Source organism: Pleurodeles waltl, chromosome 12, assembly GCF_031143425.1.
Source record: "Pleurodeles waltl isolate 20211129_DDA chromosome 12, aPleWal1.hap1.20221129, whole genome shotgun sequence".
In the NCBI taxonomy this organism is placed as follows: domain Eukaryota; kingdom Metazoa; phylum Chordata; class Amphibia; order Caudata; family Salamandridae; genus Pleurodeles; species Pleurodeles waltl.
This window is the reverse complement of record NC_090451.1, coordinates 433,676,977-433,696,947: the sequence shown is the minus strand read 5'-3', so window position 1 is coordinate 433,696,947 and position 19,971 is coordinate 433,676,977. Positions and strand designations below refer to the sequence as shown.

The following is a 19,971-nucleotide window of genomic DNA, read 5'->3' as shown; positions in this document are numbered from 1 at the left end:
TTCTGCTCTTCCACAAGGAGCATATTGGCACACAAAGTAGTTTTGTTCAGTGTCAGGAACTACAGTGGCAATCAGTGACGTAACGAAACTGGAGGGTGCCCCTTTGCAAAGAACATGGAGGAGCCCCCTCTCCAGACTCACTCAGGGCAGATGCTGTGCTGAAGGGGCCCCCTGGAGGGCAGCTGCGGGCCCTTTGTTATGCCACTGGTGGCAACGTGTGTTTTAGAGTTCAAAAACTTTTTTTTTTTTTTTTTCCAGTGTTTGTTACAATGTTGAGGGCCTGGTAGCTCCCACAACAATAAAGTGTTACAAAAGCCATGTCAAAACAAGACACGCATTGATGAAACTAAAAGACTTATAAAAATATGTCAGATCAGTTGGCTTTGTCAGGGTTTGTATATTTTCATGCTTCCCATAATCGTGTTAAAAATGGTTACACTGATTTTCCATTAGAAATATTTTTGGGAAATACTAGCATGCATCAACACATTTTAATAAATGACACTTCATTTGCATCTAATCAGAGAGCATTCTGGGAGCAATATACTTAGCCTCATAGCCTAAACTTTTCAAACATGTGTATACACGTTTTTGTTTTTTTGTACTGGAACCAACGTCAGTAGTGAAGTGTGACCTTAAAACATTTATTTACAGCACTCACCCTAATAATGAAGGCTTTCAAATAATGAACCATAAATACAAGTTGGAACAGCATTATCTTTTGGAAACATTACCTCAACTGCAGAGAGTTCCACTCTCTGTAAGCAGGCAGCCAAAGGGTTTGTGCTGCAGAGGGTTGGGCCTACTTGTCCCAAGGACAAAGTAAACATAAAAACTTGTTGCCCTTGACCCCAAACAAGATGTCCCGGGCGATAGGAATTCCACATCCCTGAGCGTACTTTGTTGCACTCTCCAGGGGAGCATTGCTGCAAATCATATGCAACTGAGAGTTTAAATGAGTGTTTCTTTCTCGTCACATTGACTCGACTGTGGTACGATAGCTTACAAAAAACTCCTACATCAAATTTCTGTTACAACATATTATGCTTATTAATTTTTCACTTCAATGCTTCAAGACAACTGTCCTCCCAGAGAAGGCAGGTAATAGAGCGATCCAACTGATGAATGTGTGGAGTAAAACTGATGAATGTTTTACTCCACACAATTATTATTTGAAGAATCTGCATAATTGCACATCAATTTCGGTCTAATGCTGGGACTGAAACTTCACATTCTTGAGTTTATTATGCATTTTTTCGGTTATAGGCTGAATTGTTTGCGTATCATGTGTAATGAAATCACTGCTAGGAATTAATTTGAAAGCAAAAGAAATAAATGTGCAGTAAGACTCCATTACACAAAGGCATCGTCAAACATCCAGTGGCAGATCAGGGAGGGGCGGGTTTAGATAAGGATACTCCACCCGCGTTTGATTAAAGCTGGATTTGAAGCCAGGGGAGTGGCAAGAAGACTGGCACAGGAGAAAGACACATTATGCAGGGCCTGTGCCTTTCTTCTCTAAACAAAAGGGGCACGAATGTTACAATACCAGCAACCAGTATAACCACAATTAGCCTTTCCACGTGTTTGGAGTACATATAAAAGTTCAGTTACTACCTCTACATAAAGAGCAACAGAACCAAACAGAAAAGGGCTAATGAAACTTTTTAAAGAAAAGACAGAATGACAAACCAAACAATGAAACTGTAAACCAGATTCTGACCTTCAAATCCAAGGCTTCACAAGTGTAAAAACTAAACGTTTGACCATGGGTTTTCAACACGAGCCCACGAGGGTCTGACACATGACAGAGGTAAAGGTTATCCTAATTCAATACATTTACATCCAATTAATATAAACGAATATGAACTAAAATATTTATAGGTAATGGATATCTGGAATGCGATAGACCGCATGGCCCAAAGCTGTACATCAGTTCTACAGATCTGTCATTTTTTAGAACTTAAATTTTATCTTTGAGAAAGTTTAGGAAAAGGGTAAACTAAACAGAAAGGGGTATTTTCAAAATCAAACTACACAATGAAGCATGCAGCAAGATAAGCAGGGAAGGCAGTGAAAAGGGCTAAAATGGGAAACAAAGGAGAAAGTGATTTCAACAAGTGGGTTGGGGGTGGGGGGGGGGGGGTGGGTTTGTGTATGTGAGAGATATACATCACCAAAGTCTGATCATACTGTTATAAAAGCAGCACTCCACAATTCCAATGGCACCATTAAAATAATAAAAGAAGCATTCAAAAAGGTTTTGGCGGCCTGTGTTCTGGTTTTACAACGTGACCAGACTGGGGGTGCTTTACGGGTGACTGAACATGTAGTGCCAGCAACCACACTCTAATATGGAGTTCTAATATAGACAACACCTACTGGCGATAGCCAGTGGGTAGTCATAGTTAGGACCGACTTTTTCCATAGATGGAGCGCTTTTTTGTTTTGCCAATAACTTGGGGCCGTTTAACGAATTCTCAAGAATTTTTCAAAAGTAATTTGCCAATCATTTTAGCTGCAGTTCTGGAGTGATTCGTCAAGCAGGGGCTGAGAAAATGAGGGAGAGGGGTGGGGGAGGGGGTCCCAAAATGGTTTTTTCCCCTCCTGTCGGGAAAGTGTCCCTTTTGGTATTGATATCCCCCTTCTGACCCTATGGAGTGAGAGCCTTTGTGCTCTATGGGGTCAGAGACAAAGCCCACTCTGGGCGGAGGTGCTTCACACCTCCCCCAGCAGGAACTACAACACTTGACGGAGAGCATCAAAGGCTCCTGCCTTCTGTTACACTGTCCCAGGACACTCCAGCTACTGGGGACCTGAAACGAAGAAGGACTGAATAGCCTCATTAGTAGAGAAGACACCAGACAACAACGGACTTGGCCCCAGCCCTACCGGTCTGTCTGCAGCTTCAACAGTGCTTCTGCAAGAAGTCGACTCGTCCCGGGGGACCAGAAACATCTACAAATCTCCAGAGGACTGCCTACCCAACAACCAAGATCTCCCAAGGACAGCAGCCCTGTCCACAAAAAGCTCCAAGAAGGACTCCAAAACCTCCCAGGAGCGGAGAGTCCTGCCCACTCTGGACCCACACGCCCATGGCCCATGTCCAGGTGGCTCACTGGTCCAGAGAAGGTCCCCAGACAGAGCTGAACAAGCTGGTCTTAACAGTGAAGCACTTCACCTTTGTTAAGTCAGAACTCAAACTTCCCAACAGTTTCAGTACAAAAGCCCAAAAAGGTCTATCTAACTAGTTTAACAGGAACACCACACTAATCTCGTACCACCATTCCAGAGTAAGCAGATCACCATGTGAACTACTGAGCTTTAATGTGGGAAAATTGATACAGAACGCAGTCACATAGGGAATATGTGCTTAGTTCCTTAAAAAAATTCAACATTAAAGTAACTGGAGAAATGTATTTAATACATGCTGCACCTGTAACGTTCATCTAGTTTTGGTCAACTAAGCAGAGTATGATCCTCTAAATGGCTTCATTAACCATAAGTGAAATTTGAGAACCCAAACTGACCTGTCCATAAATGTCCCAGGAACAATGCCGCTCATAGCCATCAACTATTCTCAATGCATTTAAACTACACCACTCTCATTTCCACCCTGCAAAGAAATGGCATTAGCATGTATATAAGAAGGTAATTAAACTAGGCCGGCACTTAGCTGGTCACAAGTAGATTTCTCACATTTCCACATTACATTCGAAGCAACTTACCTCTGTGAAATTTATCTTTTCCCCTTTGAACATTTGGTCCCTCGCCTTTTCAACACCTCTTGACTTTGCCTGGAAATTGTAAAAAGAGACCATGTTGAGAGCTTATTAACCAGCCTGAAATTACTACTTCCTGAAATACATCATAAAGAGCTTGGTAATATGCTTCCACCAATATTAGCACTGCAAGTGCCTGAGGTTGATGAACGTAAATGGTGTTTGTAGCTAATGTAAGCTTACATAATTGCAAGTTAAAGCTCTTAAGGACTCACCACTTCAATCAGCTGTTTCATTACATCTTCGTTTATGAGGTTCTTTGAATAATCCACCAAGAGGTCGCCATCGCCCGTTTTCAGCGATATGCTGAAGAGAAAAACTGTGTCAGTCAGTTCCATTGCAATAGCTCCATGAGTTAAGCTGAATTTAAACCACTATATGAGGAAAACATCAGCACTAACAGAATTTGGTAAATCAAACTCAAATTAAGAAAACTTTCTTTAGAAACTAAAGTATGCAGTTTGAAGTGGCAGACCGGTTTCACCAAAAACTACTTTTTTGTGAGCTCTAGTTCAAAAAGTCGTTTTAAGGGATCTCGAAAAAAGCAAAGACTGTACATTTATTATCAAGATATCAGACTGATCTCAAGTTCCCGAGCCAATGCAGGATCCTCTAACTTTGTAGCAACACTGGTATATAAAGACTGGAAACCAGTCCTTACGCTAAAACCAGTGTATGAAAGAAGAATCACGAGACAGTTATCTGCAGCAAAGGGACCTAGCAAGGCCTACAAATTTGTATCACATAGTTTATCGTGTGTTTAATCTATTTGGTTCCTCAAACTCATAAAACTATACATTAGAGAATCGATAAATACTAAGATTAAATGCTGAGCACCCCAAAACTCTAGGTATTACAACCTTTAAAATGAAGGTAGTCAGATGTTTTAATGCCCCTGTGCCAAAAGGAAAAATCTAAAACGCTCTGTTTTATCTCCCCCCTCCACACCCCTTTCCTCAGGCTCCAGCACATTTAGCTATCGTACGATACTCAAAATGGAACATCACGAACCTACATATGAAGTCTGGGTCAAGCTTTTTCTGCAGTATGACTGTCGACTTTTCAAATGTTTGATCATAGATTAAGTGCTATAGGAAGGATTACTTTACAAATAAATTAGTCAGTGGCAAATGGCCGTTGCATATTGTAGTGTATCTAGAAGAACATTGTTGCAGATATTTAGATTCCAAACATTAGCAAAGCTAAACAATACATTAAGCCATACTCCAGGGGGTCAATGAAAGGAAAGCACAGCTTTTATCTTCCCACTGTTCAATTTGAGACACTGCCTTTGCCAAGAAATGTGTGACATTGGGAACATTTTTCTCTAAAGATTTGTTCGAGAATAATGAAGCTGGGGAGCCATCAACAAACACAGATTACTGGAGGACCTTGTCTAATTTCAAGACAGCTAGGGAATATAACGCTACTGCAAAGGGCAAGTGGAACATTGCACTTTATTTAAAATAAAATACAAAATAAATAAAAATGTAGTGAAAAGCCTGATCAAACACATTTAGCTATACATACCAAAGCTACAGTCCCAAATGAATGAAGATGTGAGACAACAGTGCTAATCTCAGTAATCTGGCTTTTGCATTAGGTACAGTATAAAGGTTAACAGGCGTTTGGTCCAGATAGAAGAGGCAGATAATGTCTATCATGTTGTCCCAACCCACACACAAACGGTTTGAGAGATGGCCGTGAATACAGACCAGTAGTATTGTCCAACAAATAGACAAAAGGTGAAGAATACCTGCAGTCCAAAAGCCCTGGTAAGTAGGGCATTTGTATAATCAAATTACCAAACACTGAAAATAGAAAGCTATCTTTTTTTTTTAGTGGAACCAAAAACTGAAGAAGCCTTCTCTGAATGCAGATTGAACAGTTTCAATTTTCTACTACACTTTTTCTTTAGTCCAGATAATTAACATATTTTCATTGTTGTTTATGCACTTTCATCAGGGATACCTAGTAGAGAGACCAAAAAAAATACACATAAATCTCCTTACATACATTCTAGGGTTTACCTTAGAATTCAGACATAGGGGGAAGCTGGAAATATGCAACTTTCCTACGTAGGACAAGGCACATTTTAGCTTCTGAAATTCTAAACTAAATTTCAAAAAGTGATATTCAGAGACAGTGGTATTAACATGTGACTGATCATCTATCCACTGACACCTCTCAAAGATGTTCTCAAAGATGTTCAGATGTGCACATTTGGGGTACCACATATTTCAGTAACACAATGTGTCAGTAAAAGACAACATGGAGACTGAAGATTAAATTAGGATGAGCCTCAAGGTTACACCTGAACTGAAGAGATTAGTCACTGCGGTGCAGATGGCATTGGCAGATGCTTATGAAAATTCACTTAAATATTATCAAATTAATAGTTTATCAATCATTTTTGATGTCACTGACAGGAGCTTATTAGACTAGCTAAGTTTCAGTGCACACTTTCTCACAACCAAGGAACCATTCAACTTGTGCATCCAAAGGCGTGACCCAGAGTAAGCACTGATCACAAGCCCACTGGTTAGAGGTCAAAAGAATAAGCAATGAAAGGTTTGAGAGAAATTTATTTTGAAAAAAAAAAAAAAAAAAAAAAAAGGGAAAATCCACATAATGCTGGCCTACCCACAGTGTAAAAAAGCAATATGGAGGAAGCAAATACATTCCCAGTGCCCTCACTTGAACTCATTTGTAGCAACAATCACGGTTCGATGCTGTAAGAGTAGGTTATACATTTGGTGATTCTACAGTGCCTGGGCCTCATGACTGTATCAACACTAATCTGCCAGTGTCAGGAAACCAGGCTGGCTCAGCTTCCATAAAAGCACTCTCCAATTCCTGCACCCAACTATTACAATACAAACGCAGGGAAACCCATAGGTCTACCTGAAGTTCCTGATGGAAACTTCAGAACCTTTCTCCAGCACAGACTGTAAATGGTTTTGTGATGTTCTTATCTGGTATCCTTTGAAAACCGTGTGCCAAGGCAACAAACACACACACACACACACACACACACACACACACCTTCAGCTGCTCCGATAAGTGTCCCCTAGCACCACATTTCTTCTAGAGCACAACACAATGCCAAAGCATGCAAGCATTTGGTAGACTACATTTACTTTAATGCAAGATAGTTATCCAAACATTGCTCTTAAGTTTGGGACATGATACATAGCTCAATGCAGGACCTGTAGTTTTATCACAGAACACTGGCTTAACCACAATCCCACTCCTGAACTAGCCATTGTGGTATTTGTAATTTATAAAATAGATTTGACTGATAAATTAGATCTGGGGGAGATATAAGCTATTACCTTTTAGAAAAGAGATCGAATGTGTGAAGATCGACGCATCCGTGAGTCAAAGATCACTATTGGAGAAGCTCTAAATACAGATCACCTGGTCCCGAATCTCATTTTAATTCTGAGTTAAATCGATTTGCTGGCTCAGTTTGCTAGTAAATATGAGCATTTTCTGGTAAACAGTGATTTAAATTTTCACTTTGATGATCCGTTTGACTCCCTCAACATCAAACTTCAAGAGGGTATGGATATCTTAAACCTACATCAGAAAATCTGTGGACCAACCCATATTGCAGGCATACTTTGAATTATACTGTTCACTAAACGTCCCTCACTGTATACTCTACTAAGCCTCTCTTATGGTTGGACCATTTCTTTTCTGCCCCTTTCAACAGTGGCTTCTCAAATGTGTGAAAAGCAAATACCTCAAATTTCAGAGTTTGGAATCAGCTGGCCAACGGTAATCTTGAGGTGAATTTACACATATATAATGCAGGTGATGCTTGTACCATCAGTGAGGAAATTACACAATTTAATATGGTCATGGAAAGGGCTGGTGATCTGAAGGGGAGGGGGGAGAAACACCACAGTGAATCTACTAGGCACTTAGCCCCGGTCAAGTGGTACATTTTGGAACTGAAACATTGTAAAAAGGAAGAAAGACACTAGAGATGCACTAAAATGGAAGATAATAGAAGCAAGTTTGAGGTCTCAACTGTTATCATAAAATGTTGCGGTAAACACTTTAGTCAAAGGATAAAAGATAGCAAGAAGCCCTCTAGCAAACTCTTGAAAATTGTTAAAGGAGCTTGCTCATCTGACCATGGACTTACCTACTTTTTGTAATGATGTTGTGGTATATAGCAAAGACAAAAACAAAATATATCAAATTCCAGACTGAAAGCCAACATTGATCAACCTACATTCAATATGGAAGTAATCCTTTCTTCCATTTCTCTCACATGGGGATTTTTTTTTTTTTAATTATTGGCCACTCAGAAGGTGGCGGAAGAGAGAACCAAGGTCAAATCAGGTTCCCTTTAACACGCCTGCCCACACCACATCTCTACTTGCTTTGCCTGGCTATTAAGCCCTTATCTAAAAGAAATGTTAGGCAGTTCCCTTGAAACAGCAGAGTACCATAGAGCTTGGAAAGACTCTCTTGTGCTTTCTATAATAAAGAAAACAGGAGCTGATGCCATAACTCAATATATTATTAATCACATAATGCATTTACCAATGCTTGTTACACAACGGTACAGCCACTTGGCAGACAGTAACTTCCAACACCAGACTCCAGCATCAGCAGCAACCCTAAGTATTTCCAAATCGCATGGAGGTGACGGCCCCACTTAAAGTAGCTAATGTAGGTCGGACTGAGACAGAAAATAGGCCCAGGCAACAAAATAAAAGTGCCTCCTGTTAGTGAGTCAAATTCTAAACCAGTCACCCACATTTGCAAGTCGGGGCAGTTTTGACTTGCAAAGACATGCTGTATAGTTGTACTGCAGGGCTGGGTGGAGTGCATGCATTGTGCTTCATGCAGGCAATATTTGTGGTAATATCCAGGAAATCAACAATAAAGGCCGGCACACCAGACGCTAAAACAGGCCCACATCTGCCAAAAAAAGGACCGCACAATGACCCGTCAGACCAGCCCAATAGGCACTGCCCGGTATGCCAGTCCGACATTCAGCTGATCTGACATGGGCTCCCAGGCCAGCTTCCGCCCGATGCACAGGCCTCTCCTGCTCCAGAGGTAGGCTTGGGCTATGCACATAATAAGGCGTGCAAAAAAACACCATATCGATAGGGGATTAATGCGAACTACCTGAAGCTCTACAAATTTAAGCCAGTAATCATGCTGGTGGGGGAGGGGGGGGGGGGGGGAAGTCTCGTTTCCGGGACATTTGACAGTCGGAAATGTTAACTTGCTGTTAGCATAGGGAAAAATTTGTGACTACTTCCAGACTGAATGATAGCTTTCACTCTTAACGTCCTCCATACCAAGTGCTGATCAGCAGTGTAGTAAAAGCAGGTATTTTTCACCTCCATTTACTGAAATAAAACTAAAGGGTGAAAAGGGCTGTTTATACTTCATTTGACTCCTCCTGTTCACAAACAACAAGCATCGTGTCACCATCCTGCTTCTCATGTATTGACAACTCTGGACCTACTTTAAGCCAATGGTGACTAAATAGCACCAACTCTCAGTTCACAAAAAGCATACATCCAAAACCCAGTGCATCGTACATAGATCATTTTATGGTAAAACCCCTACTTATGAATGATCTGCGTCAGCTGTCTGAGGCCACCTGGTGTAACACTCACAAAAAGCAGATCATTCCCTCTCCATGAGACCTAATAGTGAAAGCCATTGGTGTTAAAGCAGCCACTAAGAGCTCCTACACATTTTAACCGGCTGTCTGTCTCACACCAAGAGACCACAAGACAAAGATTGGTGGTCTGGCATTAGAGCCGCAGGAAGTAGAAAGGTCCCAGAAGAAAAGCAAGACTTTCAAACCCTTATGAAATTTATGGTAGTTGGATTCTTGTCAGAGAGTGGAAGGCAAAGCATTCCAAAGGTCAAGGGCCAGAAAGAAGAAGGCCCTCCCCACTAAGCGAGATCTAAAGATTTAGGGAACTGTTATAGAGAGGTGTCAGCAGAACGACATATACGCCTAGTAATGCAACGTTTAATTGTTGAATGTATGAAAAATCAGTCCACAACTTTACAGGGCTCTGTGATAGGTACACAGGACTTTAAAAAACCATCCCCAGAAAGGCAGTTGTGGGGTGCGAGAAGGGGAGGGGGAAACAGTGGAAATAATGCGCTCTTCAAGAAACCTTGGTAGAATCATCACAAGTGACAGTGCCTTGTTAGTAAGTCATGATTATATATACAGGCAAGTGTGGCCAGCCGAGCCCCAATAAATCCAAATAAGATAATGCCAACCGACAATAAAAGGAGCATGGGCCACTTGATGAAACGACTGACTTGTACCATGTATATGTGTACACTTAAAAAACTGGGGGCCAGATGTATCAAGGGTTTTAGCCGTTCTGGGTCTCTAGAAAAATGTGTTCGTACGTAGGGCCCCAGATTCCGTCATCATAGTATACTGTTTATATTACAAAATTACATCAAATCAACAAGCCGTTTCAGTCATCGGAGAAATGTTAACGAATGGATCCAGTGCTTAGAAACCAAAAGCATGACATGTTAGTATCTGAGTGGAAGTGAAAAAAAAAAAAAACGCGTTCTAGTACCCGAATGAAAACCCAGCTCTCAGCATTCTTGCATCACGTTCACTTCCTGATATACAACTGTCAAAATCACTTATTACAAAACACGACCCGTTGGGTCAAATCCCGTCTGCGATTGTGTAACAGGTAAAGAGCAGCGGTGTACATTGGCAAGAAGCAGCAACAAGCCTGGTCTCGACGCCCACCAACGGTTACATTATAACCATGGCAGGGCTGTCACCAGAGAAGGCAGCGCCCCTTCTGCATCCTGCACAGTCACCGTGAGCAGCAGAGCTAAAGGATCTCAGCGGGCGTGCAGCAATGTCACTCCCAACGAGGGGGGGCGGGGCTCCCCGACAACCGACCCTCTATGCAGGAACTGCAGAGCAATGGCGACAGCTCGGAGGCCACCTGACTCACACCGAGGGGCTGTGGGGGGTTCTCCCAGCCTAGGAGAGCAGCAGATTCCACTGCATGACTAAGCAGAGCGATGGGCACTGCGAGGGGCTGCACGGTGTGCGTGCAGCTCAGCACGTAGCTAAATACAAGGATGAATCAAGGGCACAGCCGGAGTGGAGACCCAGACAGCGACCGAGTGTGCACGGACCCCTCCCAACCACGGGGCGGTGGGAGGAATACATCTCTGGACAGCTAGCAAAGGACAGCCAAAGGTCACCTCTAGGATAGGATGACATTCTCCGCGGAGCTCGCACTCTGCTCCCCTACATCTTAAAGGTGAAAGGGCACAAGCCTAGGAACGTTACAAAGCGCTGTATTCGGCTAAAGCCGACAGCGTGGCGCCGTCCAAATGCCCGAACTACTGGGGAGCATGAAGAAAGACTGTGCACTGCACTAAAGCCCACAAAGTACCACAGGCAACATGTTTCAGTGGGTCCGGATACAAGAACAAGCCTCCGGGCGTGCGACCCCTGAAAAAGAACGTAAATAAGCTTAACATTACCTCCTAACATACACCATGATATATGTCCAACCTCAACTTGCCATCTTAACCCATCCTATAAGGCCAACTCATCACAAATGTACCCCTTCACCCCCCAAAGCAAGCCCCCTGGCACCCACAAGCCACAGCCATCCGAGTGCATTCCTTTGACCTAATGCATCCCCTAATTGGATCTAAGCCACTGTATTCCTAAACCCACAAAATACTCAACTGCCATCAACGTGCAACAAAGAAACACCTGTACAGACCCAAACCTGGAGCAACCCCCTAAAACCCAACGCCGCTTTACATCCCACATGCATCAAGCAACTCCACCCAGAAGCCAGCCCCTAACCACATCCACCATCAGAGATCAAGCACCATGACAACCCACCACCGGCCGCCCCAATCAAGTTCCAATAACCTGTCAAACAAAATCCCCAGCCCTTAACAGTCATACTCCCATCCGGACTAAATGCATCACCTGCTACAGCCACCAATGTATCTAATAACCACACCCACAAATAGGCACCCCGAAATACTTAACAACGCAGCCCGACTCCAGTAATTCCTGAAACCCCATTCAGTATCTCGTCAAATCACCCTAGCAAACAAAACACTAAGAAGCCTCTTGCTGATATACTCCCCCCCCCCACACACCGACCTCTCAGTGTATCCCTAAAAGTTCCATTAAACTCCTATCCTAATCTATCCATTATTTTACACCTACCCTAATTGATGCATCACCTGACCATCACCCACTCCAACAACCCATTGCACTCCGCGCTCCAAGAAAATACCCTTACTAGAACATACACACACCTAAAGCAACCATCCGTTCCAACTAACCCACCCCACCATTCACACACCTCAGTGGATAGCCCAAACATTAGCCTCAATCGCTCTGCAGCTTCGCACACCTGAACTTGTTGAAGCGCTCCGGGTCCTTCTGGAATAGCTGCCGGAGGTTGAGGGAGGAAGCGTGCGTCTTGTGCCATTCGGAGAGCTTCTTAAAAGCAGGGTCGCTTGTGAGGGCCATGGCTGAGCAGCGAGTGGGCTACAGGGGAGCTTAGAACATACGACAAGCACACAGCACTCACTAGTCGCTCTTAAGGAAGAACAGCCTGTGTGGGAGTGTATGTAGACACGTCACCTGCTACGCCATCACGCGGGCGCACCAAGCTGCACAGCCGCGTCCGAGCCGTCCTCCAGCGAGCAAATCTCAATAAAATGAGACCGCTACTGTGTAGTTACTGAAAGGTTATAGCGCCACCTATGGAAATCTCATTGCAACAGTGAAAAGTATCAAGCCCAAATGCTAAATGTTAACCCCTTCGCTGCCACGCCATTTCCCCTCCTGTGCCTTGCGTTTTTTGGCTATCTGGGGCAGTTCACGCTTAGGCCCTCATAACTTTTTGTCCACATAAGCTATCCACACAAATTTGCGTCCTTTTTTCCCAGCATCTTAGGGGTACCCGTAGTTTGTGGGTTCCTCTGGAGGAGACCTAGAAATTAGACAAAATACAGCAAAAAGTTTGGTTTAAAAAAACTAAATGGTAAAAAAGGGCTGCAGAAGAAGGTTTTTTCTTCTGAAAATGGCACCAACAAAGGGTTTCGGTGCTAAAATCACCATCTTCCCCGCTTTCAGGAACAGTCAGATTTGAATCAGAAAACCACATTTTTCAAAACAATTTTGGCATTTTACTGGGACATACCCCATTTTTACTATTTTTTGTGCTTTCAGCCTCCTTCCAGTTAGTGACAGTAATGGGTGTGGATCCCAGAAAGCTAAACATTTCTGAAAAGTAGACAGAATTCTGAATTCAGCAAGAGGTAATTTGTGTAGATCCTACAAGGGTTTCCTACAGAAAATAGCAGATGAAATTTAAAAATATTGAAATTGAGATGAAAAAGCAGCAATTTTTCTCCACGTTTTACTCCATAACTTTTTCCTGCATAGTCATATTTTCAAAAATATACTGCTACGTCTGTTAGATTCTTATGGTGGCAGGGATATATAGGGCTTGTAGGTTCATCAAGAACTCTAGGTACCCAGAGCCAATAAACAAGCTGCACCTTGCAACGGGTTTTCATTGTATACCGGGCATACAGCAATTAATTAGGTGAAATATAAAAAGTGAGAAATAGGTATTAAGACAACCTTTGTATTTCCAAAATAGGCACAAGATAAGGTGTTGAGAAGCAGTGATTATTTGCACATCTCTGAATTCCGACGTGCCCATACTAGCATGTGAATTACAGGGCATTTTTCAAATAGACGTCTTTTTTACACACTGTCTTAGATTTGGAAGGAAAAAATGTAGAGAAAGACAAGGGGCAATAACACTTGTTTTGTTATTCTGTGTTCCCCCAAGTCTCCCGATAAAAATGGTACCTCCCTTGCATGGGTAGGCCTAATGCTCGCGACAGGAAACGCAACATGGACACATCACATTTTTACATTGAAATCTGACGTGTTTCTTGCAAAGTGCCTCGCTGTAGATTTTGGCCTCTAGCTCAGCCGGCACCCAGGGAAAACGACCAAACCTGCGCATTTCTGAATACTAGACAGCTAGGGGAATCCAAGATGGGGAGACTTGTGGGCCTCTCACCAGGTTCTGTTACCCAGATTCCTTTGCAAACCTCAAAATTTGGCCAAAAAATACTTTTTCCTCACATTTTGGTGACAGAAAGTTCTGGAATCTGAGAGGGGCCACACATTTTTGTGGGGAGGCCTACTGCCTGCGTAAGGAAATGCCCTAAAACACTATCTGGACACATCAAAATGATCAAATACAAAACTACCTGTTAATGCGGGGGGCACCAGCGTTTTTGGTCCTGTGCTCAGCAGCCATCTTGGGAAACCTACCAAACCCAGACATTTCTGAAAACTAGACACCCGAGGGAGTCCAGGGAGGTGTGACCTGCGTGGATCACCCAATGTTTTCTTACGCAGAATCCTCAGCAAACCTCAAATTTAGCTAAAAAATCACATTTTCCCACATTTCAGTGTGGGATCACCGCACCAGGACAAATTTCCTACTACCCAACGTTCCCCTCAGTCTCCCGGTAAAAATAATACCTCACTTGTGTAGGTGGGCCAAGTGCTTGTGACAGGGAAGAGCCAAAAATATGTCAAAATTGAGGGGAAACCAAAGCGGGTCCAAAAGGGCAGTTTGGAAAAAAAACATTTTTAGGCTGACAAGTGATGCAGAATTTTTATCGAATAGATGAGACAATGCTGGGTGGTAGGAATTTTGTGGATTCCTGCAGATTCCTGAAGGTTCCATCACAAAAATGTGAGAAAAATGTGTGATTTCCAGAAAAGTTGGAGGTTTGTAGGGCATTGTGGGTATGAAAATGGTGCGGGGTGCCTGTGAAGCACACCACCTTGGAATCACCCAGATGTCTAGTTTTCAGATGTGTCTAGGTCTTGTGGATTTTTCTACATGGCAGCGTCCCAAAGTCCATAAAGTGCAGCCCTCACCATTCCAAGTGGGACAATTTTGAGAGTTAGCCAAGCTCTCAGGGCCCAAATGTAAAACCAAAACCCAAAATAATCAAATGTCCTCTTGCTTGCCATGGGATAAGATGTTTTAGTGTGCGGGGGAGAGCTAAAAGACTGTTACCCCCTCAGGTGGGGTGGGGGCATAACCAGGCCCATACTGGTTGGTAGCCACCACCCCACTATTTTTATTTTTTTTAAATTCCTTGGTATCTAGTAGACTTTCTGCCCCCCCCCCGGGGTGTGGATCGGGTGTAATTATCGCATCTGCCCACTGGTGGGCAGAACAACTTTTGCCCCATTTATTTGGGGTGGGGGTATGGCCATACCCCCACCCTCTTATTTTGAAAAAAAATCTTCCCTGGTCTCTAGTGGGCTTTCTGCCCCCTTTGGGGGCATATGGGCCTTCAAAAAATAGGCTATCTGCCCCCAAGGGGGGAAGATATGGCCAACAGTACTGTGCCCCCATGGGGAGCAACCCTTGTCCAAGGGACTGCCCCCCCAAACAAAACACACACATACAAACACCAATCCCTGGTGCCTAAGTGGTTTCTGCCCCCCCCCTCCCCCTCTGGTGGCAGATCAGCCTAATAGAAATAGGCCTGCCTGCCCCAAAGGAGTGCAGAAATGGTCTAAATACAATTTGCCCCCCAGGGGAGCGACCCTTGCCTAAGGGGGCTCTCCCCATATATCAAAAAACAAAAGTAAACATAAACAAAAATATATGCCTGTTGTCTAGGGGTTTCAGCCCCCCCGGGGGCAGATCGTTCTAATTATAATTGGCCAATATGCCCCCAGGGGGGGGGCAGAAAGGGGCTAAAAATATTTTTCCCCCTCTGGGGAGCGGCCCTTGCCTAAGGGGCCAGTCCTCTTATGCGCAAGTATAAAAAAAAAATCCATTCTGTCTAGTGGTTTCTGCCCCCCTTGGGGCAGATTGGCCTAATAAAAATAGGTTGATCTGCCCGCAAGTGGGGCAGAAATGGCCTAAATACAATTTTACTCCCAGGGGAACGACCCTTGCCTAAGGGGTTGCACCCCATCTGTAAAAAAAAAAAAATCCCTGGTGCCTAATGGTTTCTGCCCCCCTTGGGGGCAGATGGGCCTAATTAATATAGGCGATCTGCCCCCAAGGGGGGCAGAAATGGCCTAAAATAAATTGCTCCCCCCCGGGATTGACCCTTGCCTAAGGGGTCGCTCCCCATGCGTGAAATTCGCCTTAAAAAAACTCCCTAGTGTCTAGTGGTTTAATATGCCCCCAAAGGGTGCAGAAATGGCCTAAATATATTTTCCCCCTAGGGGAGCAACCCTTGCCTAAGGGTTCGCTAGCCACCTCTAAAAAACAAAAGAAAAACAAAACAAGACAAAAAGAAAAGAAAAATGATCCCTGGCGCCTAGAGGTTTCGGCCTAATAACCATAGGCTGATCTGCCCCTGGGGGGAGGAAGAAAAGGCCTTGAAAAAAATTGCCCCCTGGGGAGTGACCCTTGCCCAAGGGGTTGCTCCCCTTATGACAATTTCCTCATTTGAAATAATCTCTGGTGTCTAGTGGGCATTTCAGCAGCCAGATCGCTTCACGATCTGGCTGCTGAAATGCTCTGAGAGAGTTCAAAGGGAAGGAAATTCCTTTCCTTCCCTTTGAAGCCCCTCAGGCCCCCATCACATAATAGGAAGAGAAAAGCTTTGCATTTCATTTCCGATCACGCTGGAAACTGAGCTTCCAGAGCGTTGGGAGGTGGCCTCTGATGAGGTCAGGGCGTGATCGCGCTCTGATGTCATCAGACGTCACTGGGGGATTGGGGGTGGAAGAGGAAGGGCTTCCCCTTCCATCCATGCCTTGGGAGTGGGAGGAAAGCCCCGGAGGGAGCGCTAGAGCTCCCTCCGAGCTCATGTGTCAGGACGTAATGGTTACGTCCTCTGCACAGGAGCACTGTGCCGGCGGACGTAACCATTACGTCCCCGGCACAGAACCGTTTAATGTAGGGCCCGATGCCTGAACCTTACTTAGTTTTTCAATACAACATATTAACCCCTGTGTGCTAGGCTTTCACCCCCTCCCCCCCATCCCCAAGCTGAGCCCTATTTTTGGCTACTTTGGGTAGCTCGCACTTAGGGCTCCATAACGTTTTTTTCTACATATGGTATCTGTAGCGTCGTTAATCAGCGGCAATTACGACGCAAACACAATGGTAGTTGTAAAAATACTTTATTTTGGTATTGTCTGGTTACTACTGGCTCAGCAGCATTAACAAACTTTTCTCACCGCCCCCCGTTTCATCCTATCGATTTTCCTACGTCACGCTGCCTCCACCATTATTCCTTCATGGGGAGGGGTGTGACTCTCATTTCCCCAGTCTAAACTCTTTGGTAGGTTTGCCCAGTCAACAGCGAACACTACAGTATCTACATTAAAAATGCATCCTTTTTTTCATGATCCTGGGGATTCTTAAGACACCCGGGGTTTGTGGATTACCCTGGAGGGGTCAGAGAAAATAGACAAAATAGGCCAAATTGTGAGTAAAAAAAAAAGGGAAAAAGTGCTCTTGATAAACGTGTATGTTTTCTCCCTAAAATGGTATCCATGAACGGTTTTACTGTACTAAAGTCACCATCTTCCCAGCTTTCAGGAACACAGAGAGCTGAATCAAACATCCTCATTTTGTACCACTGTTTTGGCATTTTTCTACGAGGTAGCCTTTTTTTCTGCTCTCAACCTACTTCTAGTTTGTGGTGGAAACCAACGTGAAACCCATGGGTGATTAAAAAAAGTTATATATTTCTGAAACCTAGACAAAATTACGAATTCAGCAAGGGGTCATATGTGTACAGCCCTCAAGGCTTGCCCAAGGAAAATAACTGTTGAAATAAAGAAATATTGAAAATTAATGGGAAAAAATGGGTATTTGTGGCAGCAGTCCTAAACGTTTCAATTACATACCACAGAGACGCAGCGCAGCCTGAAGACAGGATCATCGATTGCCGAGCACAGCAATCAGAGCACTCACAGTCCTGCCAGCCGCCTGTAGTCGCGGCTCAGCGGCCCCCAACCTTGACCGGTCCCAGTCCAACCTAGCACAGCTGGCACAGCATAGTGCAGAGCCAGAACCTGGAGCCCAGAGTCGGCAGGAGCAGCACAAGGCCCGTCCACACCACCAGGACCTCAAGAAGCTGTGCGGCACAGGAGCTGCATGGTGAAAGACCAGCAGGATTGGTAGTAGCCACATACTCTTGCATACCCCCCTCACCTCCCCTCCCTCCTTCCTCCTCAACGGCAGTATTACTGCTTGGAGTGCAATCCATATATCGAGATCTGGGAGCCTAGTTCAGCAGGCGGGCATCACAGCAGAGGGGCACAGGATCAGAGGTGCAGCCCAGAAGGCAGATGAGTAGCACCGGAGCTTCTCAGAAGACATGCAGAGTCTCCTTGGGGGCTCCCTAAACTACATTTGTTCCCTCCTTGGTAAAAGAGCATCACAGCACCAGTAGCAGTACCGTGCTGCAGGCAGCAGTGTGATCAGGCAACCTGGGTGTTCCTAGGGACAGTTGATGCCCCAGTGCAGAGTCAGGAGCTGGTCGGTCGGTGCGGCAAGTGCGAAGCCAGGGAGTGGAGATCGGAAGCTGGGTAAGTCTAGGGCTGTTGGTGAGGGTCCTATGAGGAGTACCAGGTGGGTGTTACAAACGCAGCTGCTGTAGTCAGCTGCTGCAGAGTGTGAGCCCTGGGGATTACACGGAAGCGGCCCTGCTAAGACTGGGTGCGGCTTGTGGAACTTCCAGTGAGACCTGCTCGCAAACCACTTGAGGCCCTCAGAACATCCCTCCTTCACCGTGTCACTATCATTATCAGCATCCTTTCATCCTTCGCTACCAGCAGAATACTTTGCGTAGTTTGGTACCCATCATCTTTCACCCGCATCCTGCAACCTTGAACAAGCACTCGGTGCTCAGCATCAATCTGTATCAGGTAGCATCTGGCATTACTAGATGCCACACACAGCACACAGTAGGTCCAGGAAGCAGGAAGCTAAAAGCAACGAGACAGATTAGCCAGTGGCTTCCCAAGTGTCAACTTCCCCGCAAATCTCACAGCCATAGAATCAGCAGGCAAGAATTATGCAATCTGGTAGGCCATGTGGGGACCCCGCATGGGGGAAGGAAAAGGCTATCAAAAAGAACCAGGAAAGATCCCCAGCGAACTCATCTGTGGCATGCCTAGATGACTCGATTATCGAAGAAAAACATCTTGCAGTGCAGCTGGAAAACAATACCAAAGTTGCACCTGCAAAAAAAAGAGGCGTACAAAATAACAGATTTCTTAGTGACCCGACACCAAAGGTCGCAGGAAGAAAAGGTTGCCTCTCAAGAGGCAATACTTGATAAAGCCCTCACCGGGGAAGTATCCACCTGGCCCCAAAATTGTTAACTGCAAGAACTACAAAGGCCGGTAGAGCAATCAGACCTGAGGCGCAAACAAAAATCACAATTACGTCTCACACTAGGCAGTAGGAAGGCGAAAACGATAGTGTTGACCTTTTGGAGTCTATCCTTTCCCCGAACATTAGCAATTGGGAGGATCTATCCTCAAGCCCATGCCCAAGGAATCACTCAGGGCAGCCAGACCCCGTCGCTGCTCAGGTTCAGCCCTTAGTTGAGCTCCTAAACACAGACTTTTTTGCTGACAATGTCACCATCGTGCAGCTTCAGAACATTTTGGCTGTGCTTTTCGGTCATTGCCGAAGGGACCGGGATAAAACAACAAATACCATAATCCAATTAAGCCCTTTTTTAGGAACGTATGCTAAACCCTCTGTCAGAAATGGAGGTACCAGGCTAGATGTCTTATAAGCGGCAATAAAACATCAGGCTGACAAGCAAGATATCCAAGTGGATCTAGTTAACATCATGGCCAAACATATTGTGGGCATAGACTCGAAGTTACAAGCCCTTAACAACCTGATTCAGAGAGCCAAAAGTATAATTATGCGCAGCAAGTTGTATACGATTCGGCCACATCAGGGGAAAAGCCACAGGCCATCTCCTCCATCCTCAATGAGATACTCCTAGAAGCCAGGGTCCAGGCCTTGAAACTAAGGGAAAGGCTTCGAGCCCTAGAACCGGAAGAAATAGCTTTCCTGAATGTTGATTCAAACTGTGACACAGAGATTATGGAAACTCCCCCAAA

General features: G+C 44.6%; 1 protein-coding gene across 1 annotated transcript in view; it reads right to left on the bottom strand.

Annotated features, from left to right (window-relative positions):
• The window catches only part of GPI (glucose-6-phosphate isomerase), a 70,729-nt gene extending 58,229 nt beyond the window's left edge, over nt 1–12,500 (bottom strand). The window contains exons 1-3 of the mRNA XM_069216943.1: nt 12,212–12,500; nt 3,998–4,088; nt 3,729–3,797 (exon numbers count right to left, since the gene is read on the bottom strand). Of these exons, the coding sequence (XP_069073044.1) occupies nt 3,729–3,797; nt 3,998–4,088; nt 12,212–12,330 (279 nt within the window). The 5' untranslated portion in view covers nt 12,331–12,500. The remainder of the gene's footprint in view (nt 1–3,728; nt 3,798–3,997; nt 4,089–12,211) is intronic.
• Nucleotides 12,501–19,971: the final 7,471 nt, after the last annotated feature.